Source organism: Kwoniella europaea, chromosome 1 (genome assembly GCF_036810445.1).
Source record: "Kwoniella europaea PYCC6329 chromosome 1, complete sequence".
NCBI classification, from domain to species: Eukaryota; Fungi; Basidiomycota; class Tremellomycetes; order Tremellales; family Cryptococcaceae; genus Kwoniella; species Kwoniella europaea.
In genome coordinates this window covers 14,784,643-14,812,568 of record NC_089487.1, presented here as the reverse complement: position 1 = coordinate 14,812,568, position 27,926 = coordinate 14,784,643, and the positions used below count along the sequence as shown (strand labels likewise).

Below are 27,926 nucleotides of genomic sequence, written 5' to 3'. Positions count from 1 at the left end.
CATGAAAAGGATCTTTAACGATACAAATTCTCTTTATACATGAGATAATGGTTTATACAACTAATTATTCTGATGAGAATCGGATCAAACTAATCCAGCTCGTAACATGACACCACCAAAATCATCAAATGATAATCCTCTAGCTTCATGTTGCGTGGAGAAGAGGCTGACCATTTCTGTTATCTGTCGATCATATGAGGAATTAGCTTGTATTCTTCTATGAATTGCTGGAAGATAGATGAAACTTGCCTCTTCGTCCGTCCACATCTCACCCAACTCTCTAACCCACTTCTTCACTTCATCTCTACCTAACACATAGCCTTCACCTTTCCTGGTGGACGAGGGGGGTTTCAACATTTCCCAAATATCCTTAGCTAATTCTTTCTGTCTCGAACTCAATTTGATTCGTCCACTGGAGTCGATATCTAGATTCTTTCCTTTTCTTCCTTTCCGTTTAGGTATCGGTGATTGCGATTCGGATTCGATCTCAGCGAAATCTATCGATTTGACCTTTTTCCCACTTTTGTTTTTCCCTTTGGTTCGGGAAATATTATCATTATTTTCACCATATTCCGATCCTGACAAAGATGATAATTCAGATTCTTCTGAATGTATTTCAAAGTCATCCTCATCCTCATCTTCCTCACCATCACCATCACCGTTGTCGTCGTCCGGACCCATTAAAGCCGCACAGACAGCTCTGAAGTCTTTCAATTCCACTCCCGCACCTCCTTCTTCCTCGCCCTCCGCTCCTGCTCCCCTTTTCCCTGTTCGACGTGAGTTGTCTTCCCCATCCTCTTCCCATCCCGAAGCAGAAGCTTTGAACACCGCTAGAACATCTTCGTCGGATGGTAATCCCAATGAGCTGAGTAAAGAAGGAAGGAGATGCAATGGTATTCGTTTTCCAGTATTTGTCGATGAGGTTTGATCTTCTTGATCATCTGGTAGGAACCCTCCTCCTGCTTGATCATCATCATCCACCATGAATCCTCCGCCATCATTATCTTCTGCCATGAACCCACCTCCTTCATCGTCAGGTACGAATCCCCCTTCACCACCAGCATCTTCCACCATGAACCCCCCTCCTTCATCATCATCTACAAAGCCCCCTTGTTCGTCCTTCTTGGGCACCGGCGTATGTTGAACCTTCCTTCTTTTCCTCCCTCTTGCTTCTAGTATCTGTATCCCTCTATTGAATGCCCTGTCTATATTTCTTTGCTGTTTGGCGCTCAAAGCGAGGTAGTCAGGATCAACATTTGGGTCTTGGCCCGCTTCTGGCTTAGCTACAACCGATCGACGAGGGCGAGACTGGGTGATTCAATGTATGGGATCAGGATCAGTGCTTACCATAACGTCGAGAGGGATGAAGATGGACTGACCATATTGTACATGTAGACAGCTGACTATGAAGCAGCAGGGAGAATTATCTGAATGACTAGGTTTTACTCTCACTCTGAGAAACAGGGGAGAATTAATTCAATGAATGACGTTGGGACATCGAATCAAGAGGATCGGGGCCAGTGACGATCCAATCAACTTTCCCACGACTGATCGTCTTTCCTAAAGGAACATCACCGGTTACTACCGTTAATCAAATTACCCGTTTGAGACTTGTTCGAGATCTGCATCAGCATCAGCATCATAATCATACCTCGACATCTGCTCACAGGATCATCATGCTCTCAGCCACGTCTTACGCCATGTCTCGGTTCCACTTCGATTTGGATCACTTAACTGTGCAAAGCAACATTAGTAGTACGTCGTGTCTTTTCGTTTTCTTCACTTTGTGTACAAAACCGGTCAAGAGGCAACGCAGCGGTCCTTTTACGTGCAGTAGGATGTTCGAAGCGTCGTACGTGCCTCGGCCTGAGTCGAGGCTTGTCATATGGTTAGTCAGCTCGTTAACCTTAAAAAACCAACTTTTCATGGGTCGCAGACGCGGAGAAGATCATCGTCCTTGATTGACAGCTATATCCAAGTCAACAAAACTTCACACACTCTCGCTCTGTATCATGTCCTCTCTTCGATGCCCATGTACATCAAGAGTATGAGATATTTACAGTCTATTCAATTGCAGAGACACATGTGATCTACCAAAGGGTATATAAAGCCTGAACTAGTCTCAAAACTTGCGTAATTTTATTCCTTGATCCTTTTTTCCAATTTTCCACTTTCGGTGATGAGTCCGTCAAGTCACTCACTTAATACGAGTAACGCTAATGCTGGATACATAGCTGATAATGTGCGATCATACCATTCCGGAAAGTGTACCTCCGATTTATCAAAGATGCTTCAACGCTGGAATGGCTGCTCGTGATTATGTGGGGAAAAGTGGCCTTCAGCCAAAGAGATTTTTACGATACGGTCTCGTTGAATTTACGTGAACCCCACCCCAGCCCAATCGATCTATCTCCTTTTCTCATCTCAACGGCGTGTTTTGGTATGGGATTCTTTGGTATCATTGCATTACATTATCTCAGTGGCTTTTTCATTCTTACCCTTATTACCCTTAACAAAATAAAAAGGTCTATGATCTACAGTACCAAATATTGTAATACCGGCACCGCACAGCACAAGACGATCATCACCACCGACTCTCATCAGCTCAACCACATACCGCGTGTATATCGTGACTTGCAGACGCAACCGAACAAGTCTATGGCTCTTTTATCGATATTACGCAAAGGCATGCGAACGGTTTACGACGTTGTGTTTGTCCTTGATTTGGGAGTTTTGATTTATACTTAATTTGATCGATATAGTAAGTTGATCTCTGATCAATCAGATCGCCCTTCTTAAGTGCTCACTCTACCATATGACAGCCTTTTGGCTCTGTGATATCCAGGTCAACCCTTTGTGCAGAGCTGAGAAACATCTCGAAGATTAAGATCAGACGACTATCAACTTATAGAGCTACTGCAGGGAATCATCGGATAGATAAATATCAAATCAAGGAAGATACGAATTCACATCCCATCAGACCAATTAGCTTTTGCAGAAAATGATACTTCAGTGAAGAACACCAGTAGTCGCTTAAAATCAGCAAATCCCTCCTTTTCTTTCTTCACAACATGGCCTCTTGGCACGACGCGCCCTATCTTCATTTCCCCAACAGCACCTATCTCGACTCTCTCTCCGATAACACCGATCCATATACGATTTACTACGGTCAGCGGTGGTGTCGGAAAAACAAGTATTAGTCTATGGGATACTTAATATACTGGGTATAGTCTTCTTGGGGTTATTGGTAGCAACGATCCTTTTGTCTGGAACAAGAGTATCAAACAAGATATCACAAATAAAGATCAAACGATTGAGCCTCACCACGACTACTACGAAATCATCTTCGACCACGACTAATACTCGTAATAGTATCGTTAGGAGGAAGACGACAACACCTATACATCGTATTCAACGTGATCCATGCCTGATCAATTCCTTCATCGTCATCATCCTAGTTAGTATATTAAATTTGTTATATTGGTTAGCTAGTGGAGGCAAGATAAATGCAAAGGAAATTATATACCTTCCTCATGCTCGGTTATGTAGAGCTCAGGCTATATTGCAAGCTGGATCTCAAGCTGCTCAAGTTAGTGTGGTACTTTCGGTGGTACTTAGGGTAAGTCGATATATTTCTATCCTGTCTCTATTCAAGATTTGGATATCAGAACAAAACCTTGTTCATTTCAATGCATCCTTCAAGCCGCTGCTGAAACAATATGACAACTGACACGATACATCTAAAACTACGTAGCTATGGCTTAAAACCATCACATTGACGAGACCTTCTTTCGATAAATTCAGAGGACGTTTCACTCTCTTTTTCGTATGTCGCTATCCCACGATCGTCATCATTCAACGGGATTAATAAAGTCACAAGAAAGCTAATACGTAGTTATTGGAACAGTTACTGGCATTACCGTATTTGTTTGTTATAGGTTTCATGCCAAGTATGATCATCGTGAGTCAAAACAGCAAGATGTGAACAGAATATTCTGTTGAGTATTGTACTGATATTACAAATGTATCCACAAAAGTTCACGTCCAATGCGAAAAATCCTATTCTTATCGTAAGTACCGCCCATTTCAAGCCAAGTATTCCAGTGAATCATTCTATTGAGAGCTGATCAAAATCAAATTACCGTACACCAGCCCACTCCTTTCTATTGCTCGTTACTTGATTTACGCATGTGAGTGGGAGGATTCCTTGAGCGTGCAGCAGACCCATTTGTTGACGTTGATGTTAATTTTGTCATAGTCGACGATCCTACCAGATCCTGACAGGGGTGATTGCAATCCTTACGCTGATAATGGAGTGTGAGTGAAACTCACTTCTACCTAAAGTATCCGATCTGTCATAGCATAGCACAAAACATAAACCCTTTGCTAACCTAACTTCCGTCACATCAATCGTAGTATGGGTCATCCTCCTTATTCTCCAGCATTACAACCAAACATCCCGAACCACCAACCTCGTCAATTCATCACACGGTCTGAACTTCAAACCCAAAACTATCCGATTACTAAACACCAGTTTTTACATTAGAGTATCATTATTTGTATTTTGGACAATGGGAATGATCGCAACTTCACTCTATCAGGCATTCGATAAGACTATTACAGATCCAAATAGTGATTTTTTCTTCGCTTCGATGGGTTTAATTGGATTTATATGTTTTGCTTCTCAGGTGAGTATCAGTCATCACCGAGTATTTCTTCATTATCTTATCTAACCGCGGTCATGATTTATGCTGATTCTTTTTGATTCTTTCCTCGGATGAATGGGATATATAGTCTGATATTCTCAGATCATGGAATATCCCCACTTCTAAAGAAGAATGGTCAAACCTCCTTCATCATTTACGTTTACGAAAATCTAATCGAAACCGAAATCAAGATGAAGATGTTGATACATCTATACCTCAGTTACCGAGGTCGAATCGCCATGGAGATCTACCGCCAATTACCATAGGTGATGGAATATATCATCAAAACCCAATGCGTTCTCATACCCAAGGTGTGAAAGAATTGGATTTAGTTGATTTCTTGGGTGAAATTCAATTAGATTCCGAATTGGTGACGACCTCTGGAGAAGGTGGACCGAGCGGTAGTGGTACTTCACCGGAGCAGAGCGGACAAAGTTACGAGTTGGAAGAAAAGGAAGATTTAAGACTTGTGGATAAAGTCAATGATGATACGTTCCCTTCTTCGGGAATGGTCATCACTTTACATGGGAGTGTACAGGTAGATCAGGAGCAGAGTATGGTCGGGAAATCCGATGCTGGTGAGATGGTGTAACAATTGTATTTAATGATAATTTCTATCGAACAATTGAGCATTTTGATATTTTTGTAGATCCTAGCATCCGAGGTAGAGTATATGTTTGTATCTAATAGACAATTACATGCATTTCTTTATAATTTACTTCTCACAAACGAAAGTACTAATCCTCCTCACGATCGATCTATTTCAGATCGAGCCGATCAAGGAGCCACTTTGGTTTCTTCCCATTCCCCACCATCCTTCCTTTTCCACTGGGTACGTCTATTGGGAATAGGTTTTAATTCGAGGTACTCGACTGCCTCGGGTGCAATGGCAATGATCGCAAAGTGGTCGTAGGCAGCGTCGATCGTCTTTTGTTCGTCTGGTTTGTCCTGTAAATTTACGAATCCAGTCAGACCGTTGTCTACTGTATCTTAAGCTCGTAGTGAAAATTCAAGATATCATATGATATCAAAATCATTCGTTGGTTCGTTATTTCCATTGAATGAACAATATCATAGACCGCATCAAGAGAGAATGTTATACAATCCACTTACCGACTCAGATGGTATAGTCTCAGGCCACTTATCACTCCCTTCAACTTCATCCAACTTCTTCCCAGGTGTAGGTCTACCGAACCCCGCCCTCAAATGTCCACTCACACCACCCCATAGTTCCTTCCTCTTATCTTCCCACCATTTTTCACTCCCCTCTTCCAGTCCGTCTACACCAAGAGTCTTAATTGCTTCTTGGATTGATGAACTGCTAGGAGTGGGGATAGAGACGGCTTTACCGGTGATTCGGAATTGAACGTTGGTAGCTTCTATCCACCATGCTATTTCGACTGTGGGAGAATGAGAGATATGTTTGGGTTTGGACATTCGGGTGTCGGTCGTAGTTAACAGTAGAGCATTGGGTGTAACTATAATGTCATAAAGAAGGGATGTAATCAGCACCAAAATCTCAAAGCTCCTAAGTGTCAGACTGCACAACACTCAAACTCACTACCTCGATGAATCACAAATCGTACTTTGGGATTACCTTCTTCCGAGAGTGTCGAAAATGCATATGCTGTAAAGATTATTCAAGAAAGTAAACACTGAATGTCTCCTGTACATGGAAAGTGCTCGCTTGAGGTAACTTACTGGTCGACTTTGGATTCTCCTTGAGCTGCTGCTCGATGAGAGGTAACCAGGGGGTTTTAGACATTGTTGTAGATCTTCTGAGCAAGTTGGTAACGAACAGGTTGAATAGATGAACTTGTTGGTTTGCGTGAGGATAACTTCTTCTGACTGCTGTTGTATAGGAAATCGGTGTGCATGGGTATATATGAAGCAGTCTCATTGTCTCGAAGACACAACGCCAATGATCGATAGAATACTTGTTCTCATCGATCACCCTCCACTCCTGGGTGCGAATGCGTCATCATCGCGTTTATCGCTATCTGACAAAGTGGAGGAGATGAAATCAACAAAGTGGGGAAATCGAAATCATCTCTCCTGCGCTGTACTATCTATACGCGTCGGTCTACTCAGGTTTGTAACAAGCTGATCACGATTATTCGCTTCATTCGTGTTAGATGCATAGCACAGCATGGTGGAATTATACAATCTGAGCTACATCGGTATTGACAAAGGTACCAATATCCAAACTTTCCGCTTCAGGCTTGACCACACCCGCTTTAGCTAGCACCCTATATCATCAATTCATCGGTTAGCTCAGGTACATAGTCTTATGGTTGATACTTGATATGTGTAAGCTTACTTGAGGGTATCTCTCACGACACTTTCTTTGACCTGTAACAGATCTTCTTCCCATTTAACGCTCTTCAACCACTCCACGACGTCTTCCCTCTGATGTCCAAAGTATGAAGTGACAAAATCGACATCGTCCTTTTCCCTAGCTTCGGGCGAATTGAATTTCCTCACGTACTGTTGAAGTGAAGTGAGGAATTGAGATATTTGGGATGAAGAGGATGAAGGGGAGGCGGCTATGTGCCAGCATGGCCATGGGGCTGGAGATGAGGATTATAAATCAGCTATGAGCTTGGCGAGGAATAACGTGGACATGAATAATGAGAGGAAAGATATATCATCCAGGAGAGCAGAACAATGAAATGATGGTATGATCAACAAGATGAGAAGATGATACTCACTATATACGGACCCGATGAACCTCACTTCACCTGAATCCACGTGTGGTTTCGTAGTGAACCATTCCCACAGGAATACTGATGCTGGATCGCCGAGGATATACGTTCAGCTTCTGTAGCGATGAGGATGCGATCGTTCTGAGGTGCAGTGCTTACTCACTTTCACCCGAATTGACAGAATCTCTTAGTGGTTTGAATTGACCATTCACTATACATTATAGTCGTCAGCTCGTCTGTGTACGACGAATGAGAGGGAGATTGATGCACCTTTGAATTTAGGCTGTTCATCTTCTGTCCAGCCTTCGTTAAGCGATAGTACAGAAGCCATCACTTGAGATCCACTAAAATCGCTCTTATCAGCTTGTTTGTCATTCGAGATCGACACGATTAGATTATATGACTGACCTGCCTAATCTAGATATACCAAATGTGGTACCCTTCAATTGATCGACAGTGTTATACTGGCTATCTTTACCTGTTATGATAGCCCTGCACATATGTAAGTAGATTTAGCACAGTTGTGTCATGTAGGTACTGAACAATTACTTGTGCGGTTTAGGTATCGCACTTACCACCTGAGAGGACTAGCGATATATCTTCCAACTAATTTATAAGAATCTTGACTATTCGCTAATCCAGCTATCAACGCATCTGTCAAAGCTACGTACATCATGCACCATATTAGTGAAGTTGTTGATATGCTATTGATATGATGACACTAGATGTACACACCGATACATAAATCTATTTCACCATTCTTCAATTTAACTTGCATCTCCCCTGTCCCACCTGGACATTCGACCAGTTCGAACGTATCGCCCTTATCTTGCTCTGCAAATTGAAGGAGCGGTGAGAGGAAATGTTCGCGATGCCATCCTACTTTGAGCTTGGTCATGGCCGTACACTGCAATTCTGATTTTAGGATTGATATGGATCGTACAACACAGCAAGATGCGAAAGGATGCTTTTGGATCCAGTAATGGTTTAATCGATCAATTTCGGATATCACCGTCGAACGCTCATATTGCTTCTATCGATCAGGGAACTACACTACAAATGGGCATGTGTCTACTCCTTGGCTTTAGTGATACTGATATCGCTATTCAGTAGGCAATGTAGAATCATTTCTTTCTTATCAACGATGTTGCGGGCTCGCGATGTCGTTCAGAATGCAATCTGGATGAATCGTACGTCGCAGATCCCTTTGTTACTCCTTCCATCCGACCAAGCAAGAAGGGAGCTCATCACGCATCTAATGAACTTCGACACTCCCATTGCAACTTCTCCAATAATTATCATGAGAACAGATGGTTCGCCATATCTCCATTTGTATGCGATATCAGAAAATGTCATAACACCCAAACCAAAAGCAACGAATAAATTGCAGATCTAAAAAACCTTCTACAATATCAATCGTTCCTTTTCCATCCCTCATCCCACATCCGAGCTTTGCTTTACTACTTTAAGCAGAAGCCTTCTTCTCCTTGATGTAAGCCTTTCTTACGTCTTCTCGTCTGGATTTCTTGGCGAGGTGGATTTGGAATCGGTCAAAGTCAGAGGCGTTCTACATTACACAGCATATAACATCAGCATTGATGCCATCACGAGAGGTATAATGCCAAGTAGACCATGACATAAGCATGATCAAGTGCATGGTATAAGCCGAACCCACCTTTCGTTGTTGTCTAGCAGCCAACTTCTTAGCCCATCCGCTAGCTTGCCATTTCTCAAGAACACCTGATTTCTCGAAAGCCTTCTTGACGGCACCGTTACCGGCACCTCGGGGGAGGGAAGCGAGAGTGTAAGGGGTGAGGATGAGGTTTCGGTATGGGAAGGCTTGTCGGGGTACGGAGGTGGTAGGACCGTCAATGAGAGCCTACGCGAAGGAAAGCAAAAGCAAAAGCATAAAATGTCAATGATCGCACCATGTTGCATGGCTAGGATACACTTACTCGGTTGTGGTCGATGATCTCAACGATAACGGCGAGGTTACCAGCTGAGGGACCATCGTTGACGAGAACAACTCGGCCTACCTCGACGAATCGCTTGAATGTGGATTGCTAAAATGGGAGTAAACATGGGTCAGCCTCTAGTCTGTGATCATCTTCATTGATCTGATTTCGGGCATTCCAATCATTGTCATTCCATCACAATCTTCTGTTCCAGCTGTCTGGCAGGACTTTAGATATTCCCATCAGGCCGATATGACCAAGATGAATATATCAAAGTTCCTGCTTGAGACTTGTTGTGGCTTTCTCCTCCTCCTCTCGATATGATGTATCCACTCCACATTCGTTCTACCTGTTCGTCGACTTGCTGAAGCTGATGCTGATCAATCTTGAGTCCTTGATGTATCCCATCGTCCCAACTTGCTCTCCCGTGTCCATTTCTGATCCATAATCCTCCCATCCAATTCAACCATTTCCAATCCCTTCAAAACAGAACAATCGACTCACCACCATCTTGTCCAAACTCTGAGCGTAAGAAGTCGAGGGTTTTTGAAAGTGATAGTATATAGACTTGAAGTCTTGAAGGATGAAGGAGGTGTATAGGTTATTGACGTTTGTCGAAATGACTTTTGCACAATCCTACAATCCGATGCTCACAGTGACACTGACAGTCAGAGTGTGATTCGGATACTGACTCACTGACTGAGCCACTGGGTGGATTCTCAGAACGTGCAAAGCAAAGGATTGGAGATGTGGCACTGGCTAATACACAGACCAACGAAGGGTATGTCGGCGATGTTCTTATCACCGATATGAACGCTGTCCGGAAAAGCCGAATAACTCCTCTGTGGCGGTGAAATGTGTCTGACCAATCAGGTGGAGTCTACGAGGTACCATCATTCTCTATTGTTTCTTTAGTTACTGTTTTAGGAATAGGATGAAAATTTTACCCTGAGTTTGCATCGATTCGATTTATTCCAAATCCCCCCTCCATCGAGTGATGGTTTATTCCAAATTCACCCATTCACCCCCCAACATCAATTTGGAATACGAATAACACTTCTCATACTCTTACCATACTTTGTCATCAACAAAGAATACGTCAAGGTCATCAAGAAAAGATCAAAGCTAAAGCTAAAGATCACCATCAACCCGAAATAAAAGATCGACATCAAAAGATCACCACTGAACCATACCTTAGATAATCAATTACCATCAATCACCTCCCACACGTTCTTTAGACCACACATCATCCCTCAACTACCATCAAAAACGGACACTATCCACTTGTTCACCCCCACTTCTGCATACCACCCATCAGAAATCGCGACATCTCACAACACTGCCTCTGATATACAAATACCATCCGGTCCAACAAACCTCCCTCTTCCTTTTATACAGCCACAACCAACGTCTCAACTTGATCGATCCTTTATATCATCAAGAAGTCCAGTCTTAGACATATAACATACTTATTCGCCTCTTTTAACCAGATACACCGACCGAAAGGTTCCTCCACTCTACAATCATGTTCCCGGATTTACCTGAACATCTTCAAACGCTCAACGCCATACCTGGTAACACTCCACCATCAGCCGCCATGAACCCCGAGCAGGAAGAGGCCTTTTGGGGTTTCTTGCATGCCGATGAACTATTTAGAAACTTTGGTAATGTACCTTCACCAACTGAGCAGAAACAAGCTTTACCAGAAGATCATTCAAACTATCAATCGGTCGCTTCTATCTCTGCTCCTGCTCCTACACCAATCGCTCAAACTCCTACCAACCCTAACGAAAAGGGTTCCGCACCAACATTAGAGTCATTCATTGCAGCTTATATTGGACAATCTTCTTCTCATGGATCGGCTGCTGGTGGTGCCGTAGCTTCTACCTCGGCTTTACCACCCAACTACCTCATCCCTCTACCTTCGCCATACACCCACAACAACAGTGCTCACACTGTTCAAACTCCCTCTTCGGCACCTACCCCAGTAGGTATCAACACTTCCGATGTCCTTCCTGGACCTGGATCAGCATCGATCTTTGGTGATTCCCCTGATGATAGAGTGACAGGTGCGAAGAGGTTGAAGCAGTTGGGTGCGGGCCAAGTGGAGATTGAAGAAGAGTAAGTTGATAACATCACATGTGTACATACGTTGTGATAGACACTGATGTTCGTCGTTGGATTGATAGTAAACGAAGACGTAATACCGAGGCATCAGCAAGATTCCGAGCCAAGAAGAAAGAGAGAGAACAAGCGTTGGAACGACGTGCTAAAGACTTGGAAGCTCAGTTGGCGGCATTACACGCTGAGAACACGTCATTGGAGAATGAGAACAGATTGTTAAAAGCTATAGTATTGAACGGTCCCTCAGGTCAACAGTTACCTCCTTCATTAACCAACTCTTCTACATCAAGTTCAGGATCAAACCCACCTTCTTTACAGGCTGCTCTAGCTTCGTTGACACAGAAGAGAAAGAGGGAGGATTAAACAATCAATCAGTAGTATAGGAACAGACAAAACGTTGTATAACGATTAGCCTAGTCTTGATGCTCTTCTTTATCTATGTCTTGATAGTTTGTTTATAAACGTATGTCAGTAGGGTGAGGGGCGATGTATTACTATAGATTTTTCTCCTTCGTTGTTTGTCTTTCGTCCCTTGGGAGATATTTTTTTTTCCTTTTAACATCTTTTGATATCGATCTTTTTTCTCTTTTTCAGTGGATAAATAGGATAAATAGAAGGAATTGGATCGAATCGAATTGAATTGAATATGCAGTCAATCAAATATGAGCAATATCCCTACCAAAGGATGGATTGACTGTACTACGATAATGTGTTGCTGTCTGTGCGTCGTGCGTCATTCATGTTTCTACTGACGCTGAGCTGACGAGATCACTCAGTACTGACTTTTCCAGTTGAGATACTCTCTTTTCCTCTTCTAGTTTTGTTTCATCTGCGCATCTACAACTCACTGTATTCACTGACCAACTATCACTTGAGTATACTGATACGGTACTGGTAGTAACCTCACGTCATCGTACGAATTCAAGATGCCACGAAGGAGCCCAGAGAAAGAGCAAGAGGAATCTTCGATTGATATTGAAGATTCATCGAGTCAAGGTGGAGATGAGTGAGTGGCTCTGTTCCTCGGAGACTGGTCTTAATTCTCTTTCGCCTCCTCTTGGGGAGCATGTATACATACACATAGGATGGATTGCGAATGAGACTTCTGGTGAAATTAACAGATTTTCAAACGAAAAATACTTATGATCCTTCTTCTGATAGACCATCCGATTTGAATCAGATGTTGGTCGAGATTCAACGTCAGTGTACTTACCCACACATTTCATATCGATATCGGTGTCATTCCCTTTTCGTCTTCTGATATGATAAGTGGGACATGATGTACAGGTAAAGTAACGGCAAGATATCAGAAATTACAACGTACAGCTTTGACTGAAGCTGAGAAGGAAACGAAAAGTATTGTAAGTCGACTTATCATCCAAACATCAGTGGGACGACCACGGTAAATAGCAGATTATAGATTAATGTATCTGGTCTCAACTGATGTTGTGATTGGATCGAACCAGAAGGCAGAATATCAACTCGTGAAAGATACAAGACATAAACAAGAATTGTAAGTCAAAGTCAAGTGATAATCCGCCTAATCATGGCAAATATCAAAACTCCTTTTTCTTCTTCTTCTTCTTCTTCTTCTTCTTCTTCTTCCTTTTCGTCAACACCTTTTGATATTGACTGATCTAGCTTATGATTCACTGACCCACATCCAATCAAGGAACGATATTCATGATCGATTATCTCAAGAGATCAACCAACGCGATACCACCTCAACTGAATTATACTTGAAATTATCAAAACTCGAGGAAGAGGTTCAAAAGGTGGTTAGAGATGAGATCGACAGTTGGAAAGAATCGAATGAAGAGTGTATGATAGTTTTTGAGGGATGTGAGAAGGTTATGGAGAAGAGTGTGAAAGGTTAGGTTTTTTTCCTCGTTTCTTTTAAGGCTGATTGTGATTGGTCAACCCGAGATCGCAAGGAGAATGGAGTATTCATTCAGATAGGAAAGGTAGCGATGTGACATCCCACAGATTTGATATTCGTCGATGGGCTAGATCGAGCCCAAGGTTGAGGACTTTGATCATCCCGTACTTGTATCTCTGATCATCCGTGAATCTCACGAGTACTGACTCCTTTTTTTTTCTGTTTTCACAGGTGAGAAGGAAAGTAACGATATTTTCAATTCAGCCATTGCACCGTTAGACAAAGACAAGAAGCAAGAGTAGGCAAAGTGGTATTTGAGGGGGATATCGACGAGGAAGAAGTAACTTGAGTGAACAAAGCCGATCAAGAGGTTTAGGATCATATGAAAGGGAATGGCAATACTGTATTATTTCATTCTCATATCATGTCCAAAGATCAGTAAACCCTGGTTGTACTGTGAATCTCAGCAGATTCACTATTTGTTTGTTCATACTTTATATATATCATGTCGTCTATGTATTTTATACAACAACTACCTTTACTTCTCTCCAACCTCATCCTTCTCCGCATCAGCATCATAAAATGCAATCCAAACCTGCGCATCTTCACTTCCTTCTTTTCGTTCGAAGTCAACTTCCTTTCCAGCTCCTACAAACCAACAACTTCCTTCCTCTGCCTTTTCACCTGATATATCCCAAGTGCCACTTAATACAATAGCAATAGCAGGTCCATCGAATGGTTTTAGAATATCATCATTGGATATTTTCAATATACTAAATTCTTCAAAAGGAACTTTGTATACTTTGCTCTGTCCTTTTTGAGATTTCGAAAACACTTGAGAGATCAACTTGAGTTCGGTGGGGGTTTTAGATTGACAGGTGACTGTCTGCGAGACTAGAGAAGGATCATCTTTATCTTCGTCAGGGGTAAATCCTACGTTGAGGACGTTATCTGATATAGCCATAAGTTCGACGATTTCTACATAGCGTGTGGATGAAATCAGCCTCAACGCAACACATGTATATGAACTAATGGATCAAGATCACGATGAATAGTGGACTTACCACCTTCCAGCCATGCATGTGGACCATCAGCTCCAACGTAGATCCCTTCATCTTTCTTGAGCTCAACGAGGTTAAGGAAGAATCTAAAATCGATATGGGACACACATACACATCCTTGATTCAGCCAGTTTCGCAATCGTATGTGAATCTCACGGGTCGATCAACAACTTACAAAGTAGAAAACAACCCTCCATCACCATGATAATACTCTTTAGACAACTTAACAGCTTTTATCAAATTCTCCTTCTCCCTATTCGAAAACCCTTCTCCACTAAAATCCTTGAACGCCTCAACCCCTTCTTTAAGTACTCGTTCGGTATAATGCTTGACTACAGACTCGTCATCGCTCAATCGAAGGAACCCTTCCCATACTTCTCTCAACACATCTCCTGTGGGATTTTTCGCAAATTGATCGATTTTGTTCTTGATGTCTCCAGAAAGATTGGCAATTTCTGGAGTCTTGGTGAGGAAGCTGATAATTTGGTTGTATGGTCTGAACGAGGCGAATCCCAGGAAAGAGGGGGAGAGACAAACTGCTATTTCAGGTTTATGGTTGATACTATTATTCGCAAGAAGTCAAATGCACATCAGTATATAGTAGTATAGCAACAAATGATGTCTTTCTGGTTAGTTGGTCCGTAATTCCAAAGATAATTTTATCAAACAGACACTAAACTCACTCTGGGTATTTCTCAGGATCTTCCTCATGTAACTTCTTAGCTAATTCTTTGTTTGGATGAATCTGAAGTGGTAAAGCCTGTTTACAAGTTAACACCTTGAACAGGAACGGTACGTGACCTTCTGTTTGACCTTCGGTTCCGGATCCCTTCTTTCCTGTGAAAGGGGGGTTGAACTTGCTTCCTGATGAACCGAGTTGCTCCGGATGCGATTCGAGGTGTTTGGATAGGAGGGTTGAAGGTGAAGAATAGAGTGAGGCGGGGTTGGTAGGGTGGGTACCCATCCATAACTACAATTAGGAGATTAGCAAAACTTATTCAGTCCCTTCAACGAGAGCTTCCTTTTGAGAGAGATGAAGGGTATGTGATATACGATTGGAAGACCCGACTCACCTCTGCATAAGGTTGATCAGGCTTAAATTCGAATCCTGGCTCAGAAGCGTTTTTAGTCAATCGTCCTGCCAAACTATCTTTTCCTACTTTACCCCCTAGACTCATGGTCCATCATCATCAGCTCATGATTTCAGTGACCATTTCGAGAATCACATACATGGGTAATCGTTCGGGTGGACGATCAATCGAGTTATTCCTGAGTTTGACATATTGTTGGTTGGCTATGTTGCAGTTGTCTTACGAGGCGAGGCAAATGGGCGAAAGAAGACGATAACAAGTATCTTGTAGATGTCATTTATAAAAAGGAGTTTCTCCAATCCCATTGCTCATTTCCAAAATATGTGCTATGTGGTCATCGAAATATATATCATTAATTCTCTACCTGTTCGACGTCATTCCTCTGCAACTATGTGGTCATATCAGGTGGAGGTGAATTAGAGCAAACTCGGTTAAATACGGTTAAACTATTTTACACTTTTCACAAGTCCATGAACATGTCATAACCATGAATCATCATGCCAGCAAGTTGATAAGAAGTACATGATAAGATCTATCCAAAGGGAAGATAATGAGATATAAACTACATCTAGTGATCTAAGAAAGTTTTGAAACCACGTCGCGTTGTTTTCGCTGTCGAGTGCTAAACATGGGAGTTGAATCACCATTCTATATACCCTCCTCTTTCGCCTCTCCCATGTTCGCTTCTCCTCCTTCCTCGTACACCTGCTCATCGCCCTCTTCTTCCTGATATTCACCTTGAGACCACCACGATGTAACTCCCAGACCTGACTCGGCTATCGTAGCCTGAGATGAACGCGACGAATTGTCAGCCTTGCTTCACAACCAATCTAGCGGTGATGAGTCATGGATGATGAGGATCACTCACCAATATCTTGAAGCCGGCTTTTTCAATTGGATCTTTCTCCATGACCATCTCTCCTTGGCTTTCAGCCAAAGCACTCTGAGGTGTCGGTCTGACATCCTGCCAATCTATTGAATCGACTCTGAACCGTATTGGTTCTCCATCATCTATATATAATCGATCTGCTCATCACAGAGACACCAGACTATCAGCTCTCCACCAATCCCTTTCATAATTTCTTGCATGAGGCAAAATAGAGACTGATAGACTGACCTGCTACTATACTATTTGCTAGTTGTTCTTGAGTTAGAAGCGTCCCTTCGTCATCTGGTGATACCCAGAAGAATTTCTTTTGTGTTGGGTCGCTATGGCATCCTGTGAGCTTTTACTCTTTGGATCCCGCGATAGAGAAGCTCACTATGAGGAATTAGGAGGAAGGAGGGAAGGAACGATATATATATCTTGGAAGAAACCCAACGAAACTGTATTTTGCAAGTGTATCAGCTACAGTTCATATTTACGTGATACTCTTAGCTGATAGAGAAGGACATACCTCTTATATATGATTTGGTGGTTGATAACACTTTTCCTACTATGACTTCCCCAACGAAAGGAGCGAAGAGCATTAATCGAAATGAAACTGTACACCAATCAATACGTCAGCCTGGGATGGGGGAAAGCACTGCACATCTGATAGCTGACTAACCTTTATAATACATCATTCCATTACCCCACGTCACTTTCCCATCCTCAGCAGTGAGTATGTCGAACAGCGACAAGGCTAAACCTTTATCAGGAACAAGCTTATTCGCATACCTATCACGCATATCTCTATAAGCTTGACGGACTTTGAGAAGTGAATTGAGGAGAGGTAAAGCTTACTTTCGATTGATAGCATCTTGGATGGTTGTTGCAGGTGGTATGTCAAATGTCTTTGGGGCGACTGGGATTGTATCCTGTACATTCATCAGTGGATGAGCTTGAATGGGCAACGAAGTGCAGGAAGCTCACCCTAACACCGACAAGGACGAACATCCTCCGGTTGATTCAATGTATGCTATATCGAGATCATCCACAAGTTTGAGACTGGCTTTCGAGTAATGCCGAATAGCTGGTCGAGGGTTCGCAGAGAAGGGTGTCCAGGTAAATCTAGGTAAGTCTAGTAGTATAGTATTGCAAAACAAAACAAAGTATTCCTACATGCAAGGTTTAAGAGAACGTCCTCCACTTTGTCGTCCTGGAAAAACATCACACAGCGGAGGGTACGTTACACGTCATATATAATTCTCCCATGAGAAGTGTGATAAGCCACGCTGTTCTCGATCGTGCCTGAGATGACCGTCGAAGAGATTTTGTTGTCCACCTTTGAATTTTGAAAATACAAAATCATTCTTGTACATCATCGACATACTACAAATATATCATCAACAGCACTCATACAACATGGCAGACGACGGTATAGAGCTTAACTTTGCAGTGCCCGCTTCGGGAGTAGCTGTTAGACAGGTTGCAGCGAAGAAAGGAGGGAGATGGACTGATCGGTAAGCTCGACCTTCCCCTCCAAGACTTGGTGAGCTGACTATGAGTTTGCATCATAGTGTCAAGGCTAAGAGAGATGCTAGAGACTCGTACAAAAACTTAAAGCAGACAGGTACCAATGTACCTGCTCCTGCTCCTGTTTCTGCTCCCGTCCCTTCTCAGCCGAAAGCTCAACTCGCTCCTGCTACTTTCGTTGCGCCTCCGAAAACTAGACCACAACCTGCTGCTTCAGTGCCTCAAGCTAGAAGTGTCAGTGCCAGTGTGAATGCAGTAGCAGGCCCATCAAGATCTCAGTCTATCACCAAGCCAGCTGTATCCACTATACATAAACCTCGCTCATCTCTGCCTACACCTTCTGTATCCCGCTCGCACGCTCCTGCAAGATCTGAAGCTGGACCATCAAGATTACCCGCAACTTCCACTTCAGCTTCCTCTCAGCCCAAGGCTCCTCAATTCATATCCTCTTTATTCACTGCCGACCCACTTCCTGCTCCTGCATCTTCATCTCAACCTGCTCAACCTGTCGGCGCACCATCAAACGCTCCTTTAGTGAGCGATACGTCTACATTTGCAGGTTTGGGTATGGATCCCTTATTAGTCCGACATCTCAAGAACAAGATGCATGTAGAGAATCCAACGGGTATTCAAAGATCCTGTTTACCTTATATGCTTTCTTCTCCCTTGGATCCAGATCAGACGGAAGATACCTCCAAACCGATCAGAGATGTATTGATTCAAGCTCAAACAGGTTCGGGTAAAACGCTATCTTACCTCTTACCAATCATTCAAACATTATTACCATTATCTAAACTTTCATATATCGATCGATCTATCGGTACTCTCGCTATCATCCTTGCTCCGACAAGAGAATTGGCACAGCAAATAAGCAAAGTCGTCGAACAGCTAATATCGATGAGTTTGACACTGGACGAAGAAGATGATAGACAATTTACTAGATGGTTAGTATCCGGTTTGTTGACTGGTGGATCAACTCGTACACATGAAAAAGCCAGATTGAGAAAAGGTCTACCCATCTTAGTTTCTACACCTGGTAGATTATTGGATCATCTCCAAAATACTTCATCATTCCAATGTGCCAAAACGATGTTTTTAGTGCTAGACGAAGCGGATCGACTTATGGATTTGGGATTCGAGGAGACTATTAAAGGTATTTTGAAAGCTTTAGAGGGGCGGAGGAAGAACGAGATCAATATCGAAAAAGAGATGGATGAGGAAGGAGGTGGTGTAGCGATGAGGTGGAATTTCTGGAATAGAGGAAGGACTAATATACTTTGTTCGGCTACTGTTGATCCAAAAGTTGAGAAATTATCGGGAATGGCTCTTAGAGATCCTATTGTATTCCGTTCCAACCTTGAAAAATCGCTATCCCAAGACTCACCGAACAACAATAAAAAAGATGATGCTGTTAAAGCTGCTATAGAAGAAGCAGGAGCGATCGTCATACCTAAAGAATCAGAAGATAAATTCACACCTCCATCTCAACTTTCTCAAAAATACGTGGTCATACCTACAAAATTGCGTTTGGTAGCTTTGGTAGCATTGTTGAGATCTTTGATTGCCTCTGCTGCGAAGGTGGATACGGAAAAGGGTACGAAGATCATCGTTTTTCTAAGTTCGACTGATTCGGTGGATTTCCATTGGAAGTTACTTGGTGGAGTTCAGATGGGCGATAATAACGCATCTGCTGGCTCCGATGAGGAAGAGGAAGATGAAGATGGAAACGAAAGTACAGATGAGGTGAATGGTGCAACCACAACCAAATCAAGAAAAACGAAGAAAGGCAAGAAACCATCATCCCCTGAATCGGAATTGATCACATTATCTTCACCTTTATTCCCCAATACGACCTTACATCGATTACATGGTTCTCTACCTCTCAGAACACGGATGGCTTCACTCAAATCATTTGCAGGCCCGTCTAGTCAACCGTCTGTATTGTTCGCTACGTCCGTTGCGTCCCGAGGATTGGATTTACCTCTGGTACGAGCTGTGATACAGTATGATCTACCCACTGAGGGAGGTGCGAACGAGTATGTACATAGAGTTGGACGAACGGCGAGAGCAGGAAAGGGTGGTGAAGCTTGGGCGTTCATATCGCAGAACGAGATTGATTGGGTACCTTGGGTGGAAAATAAGATGGGTCATGCAGAAGGAGAAGGGAAAGGGGGTGTGAAATTGCGGCAAGTGGGCGTGGAGGATGTTTTAAGGAAGGGATTCGGTGGAAAGGGGTATGAGTTTGAGAATAGAGCTACGGAAGTTCAATTGGGTTTCGAAAGATGGGTATTGGATGGTACACAGGTGAGTAAGACTACTGATCATACCTTACGTATCTGTATCACCAAGTACACGGAGATGATGGAGCTGAGCTGAACGTAATATTGGTCGCAGAACGCTGCCCTGGCTCGTAAAGCCTATTCATCCTTTATCCGAGCTTACTCCACGCATCCATTGGAAGAAAAGAAATTCTTCCATATAAAATCTATCCATTTGGGTCATTTGGCAAAATCATTTGCCCTACGAGAAGCCCCAGGTCAATTATCTTCTTCGTCGTCATCCACGACTAAGAATAATACAAAGGTCACCAGTTCAGCGACCGCTCCCGGCAAGAAGAGGAAACATCCTTCTGGTGAAGGTGACGATGGGGATGATGCGGAAGAAGAAGTGAGAGGAGGTAAAGAATTGACGGCTAGGAACGAGACTGAAAGAAGAATGTATGAAGCTGTTAGGAAACAGGGTAGGATGATTAAGAGTGGAGGTAAATTGGGTGAATTTGCTGGGTCGAACAAGAACAAGAAACAGCATATGAACCCTGGTGGAGGAGGGGAATTCCAAGTTTATGGGACGAGTGAGTTGGAGAGGATGGTATCTGGGAAGAAGTGAGCTGCGGGAGTGTGATATTGTGATGTACGATGCATTGCTGTTTTTCTATTAGATTTGCCACTTTCGGAAGCAAATGATTATGTATGGATTAAGCTTATAGTTCGCTAGATGGGTGGCGAGATTACATTTCAGGGCGATTCAGTTGAGATCACAGAGAGAGAGAGAGAGAGAGAGCATGGGAACAGTCACCCCTGTCCGGTGCTACTGCTCCTCGGCGTACACAATCACCATTCATGATTGATCATTGAACACACCATATCTGGTCGATGTACATCTCATTACCAATATAACACGACTCGACGACAACAACTGAACAGCATACGATACATTCCTAAAGAAGAGGGGGAATAAGACCGAAAGCTTTGATAGCTTAGTCAAGACTTGGATAGTCATCTGTATCTGTCTGTACCATTGTGAGTGTGTTTGTTCTATTGGCTTGGCTATCTGCGACCACAAATGATCATCGGCTGGAATATGAGAGAAGGTACCCTCATGAGAAGTAACGTGGATGAGCGTGTGTAAGATGATTATGAATGTGATGGGAATGGAATCGGTGTAGTCAATGGGAGGGAGAACATGGCTGATGTATCAATTTCGATATTCGATATTCAATGTATAGAGAGAAAGAGAGAGGTTTGGAAAACAAATCGATATCTCACCAACGTTTGTCTTCAATCCAGAGCAATATCACGATAAACTACCAGTCGACAATCACTTTCCACGGTAACCCTCCTTTCATCATACGGTATCTCACATCTCACTCACCCTTTCACTTCTCTCATCATCACAACGCTCGAGACCCAACCTCACTTCCATTCAACCATCGTCGAGAGCGAAACAACTACAACTCAACACTTCAAGCTATAGCTCATAGCTGAAACCAACCATACAACCGGTACTCACACCGTGTTATGCAATCGTTGTCAGACCAAAACCCCCCATCATCATCAGCTTCAACTTCGGCTTCAACTTCGACTACAACCTACTCAACTATCAATCCTATCGACGACAGTGACAGTTACACTTATAGTAATAGCAATAGTAATAGTGAAAGTCTCAATAATATAGAACTGGAAAATCCAACAACAGGGAATAAAACTCCTTCGATATTTTATCGTAGTTTGATTCAACCTATACCCATTCCATTAAATTTGGATTTAAGAAGACTATTAACTCAACCCAGACCTATCAGTCCATCTTCTACTGTACCTGCCCAAAAACAAAAACAAAAACAAAAACAAAAGCAAAAGCAGACAATCGACAACAATAACATCAGTGGCAGTGGTAGTATCGGTTCAGATTTGATAAAACAAAGATCAACTTCGACGTCACCTTCACCTGGAATAGGTTCCAGTAGAAGTAGTCATACCAACATGATAGAAACTCGTCAACAACCTGATCCATGGAATGGTAGGATGCCTACACCTCCCTCCACGCCCAATACGGGTAATAGCGATAATGGTGATTCGGGCTATTCCACCATTCTGTTGATTTTCATACCCGTCATGGTGGTCGTCTTGACGGTTTTGTTAGGTCTGGTGGTGTTTTTGGTGGCTGTGTTGTATATGAGGAGAAGGAAGGGTATCAGGTGAGTTCATTCATTCACGTTTGCGCAAATCTATGAGTGTGATGAGATGGGCGATCTCTGCATGTGTAGATGGACTAGATCATGATCATTTGATTGCGATCCCTCATTATTGCATCTTCCGTTTATTGTCTCTATCAGGCTGTTCGATAATCCGATGATTGTTGCTAAGTCATGCTGATATTTTCTTGACCTTTGCAGACTAACAGAAGACGGTGGACCACTCGATCTATCGAAATCTGATGGAGTGATCGGAGAAGGTGGAGTAGAAGGCGTAGAATCTAGGTGGTTGGAAACGCTCGATCCGGATGTGAAAGAGGCTTATAAACGGGCAAAAGGTGAGTCATCTCGTACAGTTCGAGACTGAATGATGTACTCATTTGATGTCACTGTCTCCAGACTGGCAATTGCAATATCCGCCTGCTTCAGTACCAACCGACATCACACTCTCTCAGTTCTTATCGATTCAAGAAAAGGGAGTATCAGCATGGTCATTTGAACCGGATTACGAAGACAACTTGTCCCTATATGTTCAATCACGTACCGAAATTACATTCTTATCGGACGGGCCCGGTATGCCAGCCAGAGAAGGAGGAGGAAATTCAGTCATGGCTAATCTACCTTTACCGAAACTGAATGAAGTATACTATTGGGAAGTGAAGATGTACGATAAACCATCTACTACCGAAGTTGCTATCGGATTAGCTACCAAACCATACCCATCGTTTAGATTACCAGGATGGAACAAGTACTCCGTTGCGTATTTCGCCAGCGACGGGTTCAAATCGCACAATTACCCATTTACCGCTTCCTCTTACGGGCCGGGACTCAACGAAGGCGATGTGTTAGGTGTAGGATACAGGCCACGTACTGGAACGGTCTTCTTCACGAGGAACGGAAGGAAGTTAGATGATGCGTATACTGGATTACAAAGGTTGAACTTGTTTCCTACAATCGGAGCGAATGGACCTTGTACGATCCATGTGAATTTGGGTCAAGCAGGTTTCGTGTTCATAGAAGCGAATGTAAAGAAATGGGGATTGGCACCTATGGTCGGTACACTCGCTCCACCACCTGCATATGGTAGTGAGAGAGGTTCGATCCTGTTAGACGCTGGGTATGGTACTCCCCACTCGAACAATAACGGTACGAACCTTGGTGGAGTGAATGCGTTGCTGGAAGCTGCCAGATCGAGAGGACATGGACATGGACATCAATTGGGTACTTCGGCTGAATCGTCCACTTCATCTTCATCTTCTTCAGCCAGGAGGAATAGGACTCCCAGGAGATCAAGACAAACTACCAATAATTCAGTTGCTGGAGTGGGATCCATACCTGCCCGTCCGAGTCCATTGAGAGAAGCAAACTCGAATACACGTGGGAACGAAGCTGAACCTGGACCTGGACCATCTACGTCTAATTCGAGATCAAGACGAGCATTTGGTCGACACCCTTCTTCCTCTTCTGATTACGTTTCACCAACGGATTTACCCACTAATCAAACACGTGTCCCGCCATCGGACTTTCATTCAGAAGATGAGTTTGAATCTGCGTCAGGATCGGGGTCGGAAGATGGTTTAGTCGGACAAAGAGATCGAGAACAATCTCCCATCGAACATAATCCACCTACACCAAACTTACTTGATATATCAATGCATTCACTGAGAAACAATGGTCAGTACTTTGGTGGTAGGTACGGGAACCATACCGAGGAAGACATCGAAGGTGAAGGTGAAGGAAGTGGATCAGGAAGTGGAGAAAGTGATTCGACTGCTAGACCTTCCAGGTTAACTCTAGGGAATGGAAGTCCACCACCACCTGGTTATGCACCTTTAGATCCCCACGTTTATGCTGGTGAGTCTGTTGTTGGGAATCACTCGTTGTGTGGTCGAGGAAACATGACGATGCTGATTTGTGATTGGACGATGTCAATGTAGCTGGCCTGCCGGGTGATTTACCTGAAGAAATGGTTAATCAAGCTATAGCAGCTATGAGCGGGTGAGTACTTGTTCTTGCTGTATGGTATAAATCGATTTGTGTTAATATTTTTTTATATATGTGTGTAGAGATTCGAATATCACTCCTGCACAAATCCAAGCTGCCGCTCAAGCTGTTACAGCTCAAGCTCAAGCCAATGCTCAGGCTATATCTGCACAAGCTCTAGCACAAGCAGGTGGCCACAGTGGTAATACGAATGGGAACACGAGTCAAGGTATATTCTCATGGTTCAGAGAAAGGATATAAGTCCAAGTGTTTGTTCATAGCATAGAAGATCGAAAAACCGCTTTATTCTGATAAATCACTGTTAATCCGTATTTCACTTTGTTGATTTGTTCTTGTAAAATATCTGTTTGTGTGTACATTTGTTGTCTTTTTGCCTGTTTTCTTTTTTCTCGTTTTCGTCTTTTCGAGTAAAGTTTTATCACGAAAGAAATCACAGTGAGAAAAACCCAATTTGTATGCACCTTTCTGATCGCATTGCGTACGTTCACTTAGTTGTTTTGATTACTTTACTAAAACATATGACGACGATAACTCATTTGCTCCTATTCAACCTCAACCTAATTTACATTCTTCCTGATCTATCAAGTTCACCTTGGCTAAATTCCCACATACTCAGTAGTAGCTTGACTTTTGATATCGTTGACATCCACACCCATCTTTTCAAGATGGATCGTACCGAAATTCAATCCAGACTTGAACAACCTGTTGGCCTCCAACTTCCATGTTGTTTGGATCCTTCGGATCATCAGACGTTAACGTTGAAGCGACTTTCTTACTCGCTTAGTGGTGTGGGTCCCTCCTTCCCATCCAGATTCTGTATTTGCACGATTTGCAGGTGCGGATGAAGCTCTCTGACAAGTTTGAACAATGCTTGGCAAATGCTGTAGTGCGATTATGATCTGTATGACGAAGGAGGAAAACCACTATTGAAAGTTCGAGGGTCAGGTTTGAGACCTGACTATTTGAATTGTAAGTCGGCTCATGATATAGACAGACATGACTGATGTACGCTGTTGTTATTGCTATCTAGCATACTATGATGTCGAGAACAAAGAGATCTTTAGAGTATGGACACCTCCACCATTGTTTTATAGAGCCGAAGCTTTTAGGCCTTATACCACGAAAGATCCAGTATGGAAAATAAGCAATGGTCGCTCAAAATCAAGAAAAGCAAACTATATTTGAACTTCCTGGATGTCATGAGTGATCAAAAGAAAAGACTTTCAATGTTCAGATTTGGCGATGAGGATGAAGGTGGATTGGAATTCGTGTTGGATGATGGTGATGATGATGATGATGAGGCGAGAGAACTGGCAGTAGCACGAATGAGATTTGAGATCAAAGGAAACAAGCAGAAAGTGAGTTTGGTAAACTTGCAGATTGCGAGTTTGTTAGTCCAACGCAAGCAAGTAACCTGTTGATGTTGGCGTTGATGAGTCTTTTAAAACTGCCAGTATCGGGTCGATATCTCGAGCAACTTCGATTACAGTCTTGTGATTGCTATGGCCGTCACATTGACTACTTTTGGTTATGCCGCTTTGATCCAAGTTGATCCGTAATAAAACTTAAAAATCAAAATTCCAACTCGAGTAATTCAAATTTCAGCTGCAAAGATCAATGAAGTAAAAAAAATCAATAATCGAACCTACAAAGATTGTAGTTGACCCAATCGTGAATTTCCAAAGGGCCCTGGCATTTGCCTGCATCGATCCGATCCAATCCGATCCGATTTCGATTGAATGACCCAGGTAATGTGTTGCACTTGGTCATGTACACTGTTGTACATGCAATATCAATTATGTTGTATTTTTTCAATAGTATTATAGATGATTGATAGATAGGTCAGTGAGGTGAAATCAGTGCCATGAGCGGTTAAATCTATCTCACCACGAGCCTCCTTGTAAGGAGCGTTATGCTTGTATGCAAAATTCCAAATGATGCCAATAATCGAATCGGGATTAGCGATAAAAGTGTATCGATATTTCGAAAATGAGGATCAGTACTCCTGTAAATCGACGATCGCACTCCACTATCAAGCTTCAAGTTTGATATTGGAATTCTACGATTGACCCCACGTGAGGTAATCATCGTAAGTCGGAATGCAAAGGTTTTCTTCATCACGTCACCATGATAAAAAAAGAGTATAACCCAACCTGATCTAATCTACATAAACCCAAACTCATATCCAATTTCCAATAAAGTATATTCATCATCTTATTACTAAATTGAAGGATAAGAGTTTTAAGCCCAGGTAGACTATACGACGAAATTTGATGAGATTAGCAAGAGTATTCGGTGTGTCAGAAGTGTATCAAAAGCCACTCACAGGTCGGTTGGCAGCGTACCAAGCCTTGCTCTTGGTTCTTCTGTGAGGGAGAGGGAATTTGAGTCCGGGTTCCAAGAGTTGTTTGATGTAGGGTCTTCTGATATCATCCTTCTTCTCAATCTCAGCTACTCTGAGGATTTGAACGTTCCTGAATCGAGCTCGGTGTCGAGCGGCCATATCTTGGTACATGGCTTCGACAGCTTCGGCTCTTGAGAGAGCTCGGAATTCTTTGACCATCTATATAGTTGATTGAGTATCAGCACGACTCTCGAGACATCCAAGTCATTCATACAGGACAGGTCAGTCGACCTCGTAATTGGGAACTCAGACTCACGTTGTGGGTACCGGATCGAGAATCGTATCTGAGCCAGATAGCAAAGTTCTTGACCTTCAATGGTTTTTTCTCGTGGATCTGTATGAGGGGGTGATCATAGTTGATAAATGATTACAGAGGAAATGTTGAAAGAGATATATTTCATAGTTGAGTAATCGATAGTGGAAAGACACATAGGAGGACAAGGAATGATCAGCAAGAGAATCTTTTCTAATTATCATATATCGAAAATTCGATACTCACAACGTTGATAGCAACGATCTCACCGTTGGCCTTCTTGGCCTTCTTCAATTGACGGAGGTAGTACCAGTATCTGGATTTGGCGACTACTTCGTTGGGAGCGAAGATTCTCATTCTGTAGAGCTTGGGCTCTGGAGTAGTCTCCGTAGGGAGAGTTCGTCCAATGACAGAGTACTCGGTGAATCGGCCCATCCTATTAATGCAGATAACAGAGTATTAGCCCAACTGACCCTAAAACATTTGCTAAATTCCCATCATGCGATGATTCCAGGTTCATTATTGACACCAGCCAGATCAATATCCGATAGACAGCTCCGAGGTAATTGCTTTCGATACCATCTTATTGTCTGAGAAACAACCATCTCACTCATTGATAGTAAATCGATGAGTTTGACAAGAAGTTCCCTTTCAATAGATGATATCTCACCAAATCCTGTTTATACGTCAAGATAAAGAACTCAGACATTGCCCCATGTCTCTTCCTTGATGTCTATTGGATATTGACTTGGTATCTGGTATTCTAGTCCTCTCCTCCGTGTGCTCCCTCCTCCCTATTCTCCAACCCATCGATTCTATCTCCTTTTAACACCCACTTTGCTGTTTGCTTCTTTCCGTATCCTAATTCTTATTCG

At 42.8% G+C, this 27,926-nt stretch overlaps 14 protein-coding genes across 14 annotated transcripts; 7 read left to right on the top strand and 7 right to left on the bottom strand.

The window, feature by feature from the left end:
- Positions 1 to 84: 84 nt before the first annotated feature.
- Positions 85 to 1,391, bottom strand: V865_005655 (uncharacterized protein; the record flags this gene model as incomplete). The annotated part of the gene is made up of 3 exons (XM_066229424.1): positions 85 to 183; positions 250 to 1,308; positions 1,380 to 1,391. 3 exons carry the CDS (start codon positions 1,389 to 1,391, stop codon positions 85 to 87), a joined length of 1,170 nt encoding a protein of 389 aa, XP_066085521.1.
- Positions 1,392 to 3,071: 1,680 nt separating this feature from the next.
- On the top strand, positions 3,072 to 5,298 carry V865_005654 (uncharacterized protein; the record flags this gene model as incomplete). The annotated part of the gene is made up of 9 exons (XM_066229423.1): positions 3,072 to 3,168; positions 3,231 to 3,619; positions 3,755 to 3,826; positions 3,908 to 3,961; positions 4,038 to 4,070; positions 4,153 to 4,190; positions 4,259 to 4,317; positions 4,417 to 4,688; positions 4,795 to 5,298. The coding sequence occupies 9 exons, from the start codon at positions 3,072 to 3,074 to the stop codon at positions 5,296 to 5,298; spliced, it is 1,518 nt and encodes a 505-aa protein (XP_066085520.1).
- A 185-nt stretch (positions 5,299 to 5,483) lies between these two features.
- V865_005653 (uncharacterized protein) lies at positions 5,484 to 6,471 on the bottom strand (the record flags this gene model as incomplete). Its single annotated transcript, XM_066229422.1, has 4 exons — positions 5,484 to 5,654; positions 5,820 to 6,184; positions 6,268 to 6,333; positions 6,408 to 6,471. The coding sequence occupies 4 exons, from the start codon at positions 6,469 to 6,471 to the stop codon at positions 5,484 to 5,486; spliced, it is 666 nt and encodes a 221-aa protein (XP_066085519.1).
- Positions 6,472 to 6,864: 393 nt separating this feature from the next.
- On the bottom strand, positions 6,865 to 8,309 carry V865_005652 (uncharacterized protein; the record flags this gene model as incomplete). The annotated part of the gene is made up of 8 exons (XM_066229421.1): positions 6,865 to 6,955; positions 7,027 to 7,276; positions 7,418 to 7,498; positions 7,575 to 7,622; positions 7,682 to 7,755; positions 7,820 to 7,903; positions 7,987 to 8,074; positions 8,147 to 8,309. The coding sequence occupies 8 exons, from the start codon at positions 8,307 to 8,309 to the stop codon at positions 6,865 to 6,867; spliced, it is 879 nt and encodes a 292-aa protein (XP_066085518.1).
- Positions 8,310 to 8,876: 567 nt separating this feature from the next.
- Positions 8,877 to 9,876, bottom strand: V865_005651 (uncharacterized protein; the record flags this gene model as incomplete). Its single annotated transcript, XM_066229420.1, has 4 exons — positions 8,877 to 8,978; positions 9,087 to 9,290; positions 9,367 to 9,474; positions 9,871 to 9,876. 4 exons carry the CDS (start codon positions 9,874 to 9,876, stop codon positions 8,877 to 8,879), a joined length of 420 nt encoding a protein of 139 aa, XP_066085517.1.
- Positions 9,877 to 10,891: 1,015 nt separating this feature from the next.
- On the top strand, positions 10,892 to 11,853 carry V865_005650 (uncharacterized protein; the record flags this gene model as incomplete). The annotated part of the gene is made up of 2 exons (XM_066229419.1): positions 10,892 to 11,487; positions 11,556 to 11,853. 2 exons carry the CDS (start codon positions 10,892 to 10,894, stop codon positions 11,851 to 11,853), a joined length of 894 nt encoding a protein of 297 aa, XP_066085516.1.
- Positions 11,854 to 12,416: 563 nt separating this feature from the next.
- Positions 12,417 to 13,367, top strand: V865_005649 (uncharacterized protein; the record flags this gene model as incomplete). The annotated part of the gene is made up of 5 exons (XM_066229418.1): positions 12,417 to 12,496; positions 12,652 to 12,689; positions 12,778 to 12,851; positions 12,957 to 13,003; positions 13,163 to 13,367. The coding sequence occupies 5 exons, from the start codon at positions 12,417 to 12,419 to the stop codon at positions 13,365 to 13,367; spliced, it is 444 nt and encodes a 147-aa protein (XP_066085515.1).
- A 540-nt stretch (positions 13,368 to 13,907) lies between these two features.
- V865_005648 (mannose-6-phosphate isomerase, class I) lies at positions 13,908 to 15,712 on the bottom strand (the record flags this gene model as incomplete). Its single annotated transcript, XM_066229417.1, has 6 exons — positions 13,908 to 14,347; positions 14,434 to 14,516; positions 14,606 to 14,992; positions 15,114 to 15,400; positions 15,504 to 15,598; positions 15,661 to 15,712. 6 exons carry the CDS (start codon positions 15,710 to 15,712, stop codon positions 13,908 to 13,910), a joined length of 1,344 nt encoding a protein of 447 aa, XP_066085514.1.
- A 457-nt stretch (positions 15,713 to 16,169) lies between these two features.
- V865_005647 (uncharacterized protein) lies at positions 16,170 to 17,400 on the bottom strand (the record flags this gene model as incomplete). The annotated part of the gene is made up of 8 exons (XM_066229416.1): positions 16,170 to 16,307; positions 16,390 to 16,547; positions 16,639 to 16,730; positions 16,784 to 16,847; positions 16,919 to 17,005; positions 17,072 to 17,181; positions 17,248 to 17,321; positions 17,377 to 17,400. 8 exons carry the CDS (start codon positions 17,398 to 17,400, stop codon positions 16,170 to 16,172), a joined length of 747 nt encoding a protein of 248 aa, XP_066085513.1.
- Positions 17,401 to 17,808: 408 nt separating this feature from the next.
- On the top strand, positions 17,809 to 20,805 carry V865_005646 (uncharacterized protein; the record flags this gene model as incomplete). The annotated part of the gene is made up of 3 exons (XM_066229415.1): positions 17,809 to 17,906; positions 17,964 to 20,223; positions 20,314 to 20,805. 3 exons carry the CDS (start codon positions 17,809 to 17,811, stop codon positions 20,803 to 20,805), a joined length of 2,850 nt encoding a protein of 949 aa, XP_066085512.1.
- Positions 20,806 to 21,716: 911 nt separating this feature from the next.
- On the top strand, positions 21,717 to 24,634 carry V865_005645 (uncharacterized protein; the record flags this gene model as incomplete). Its single annotated transcript, XM_066229414.1, has 6 exons — positions 21,717 to 22,393; positions 22,592 to 22,728; positions 22,790 to 23,611; positions 23,654 to 24,244; positions 24,328 to 24,388; positions 24,457 to 24,634. 6 exons carry the CDS (start codon positions 21,717 to 21,719, stop codon positions 24,632 to 24,634), a joined length of 2,466 nt encoding a protein of 821 aa, XP_066085511.1.
- Positions 24,635 to 25,059: 425 nt separating this feature from the next.
- V865_005644 (uncharacterized protein) lies at positions 25,060 to 25,503 on the top strand (the record flags this gene model as incomplete). The annotated part of the gene is made up of 4 exons (XM_066229413.1): positions 25,060 to 25,182; positions 25,282 to 25,363; positions 25,425 to 25,435; positions 25,489 to 25,503. 4 exons carry the CDS (start codon positions 25,060 to 25,062, stop codon positions 25,501 to 25,503), a joined length of 231 nt encoding a protein of 76 aa, XP_066085510.1.
- Positions 25,504 to 25,527: 24 nt separating this feature from the next.
- On the top strand, positions 25,528 to 25,953 carry V865_005643 (uncharacterized protein; the record flags this gene model as incomplete). Its single annotated transcript, XM_066229412.1, has 2 exons — positions 25,528 to 25,752; positions 25,849 to 25,953. The coding sequence occupies 2 exons, from the start codon at positions 25,528 to 25,530 to the stop codon at positions 25,951 to 25,953; spliced, it is 330 nt and encodes a 109-aa protein (XP_066085509.1).
- Positions 25,954 to 26,705: 752 nt separating this feature from the next.
- V865_005642 (uncharacterized protein) lies at positions 26,706 to 27,486 on the bottom strand (the record flags this gene model as incomplete). Its single annotated transcript, XM_066229411.1, has 3 exons — positions 26,706 to 26,957; positions 27,055 to 27,132; positions 27,298 to 27,486. The coding sequence occupies 3 exons, from the start codon at positions 27,484 to 27,486 to the stop codon at positions 26,706 to 26,708; spliced, it is 519 nt and encodes a 172-aa protein (XP_066085508.1).
- Positions 27,487 to 27,926: the final 440 nt, after the last annotated feature.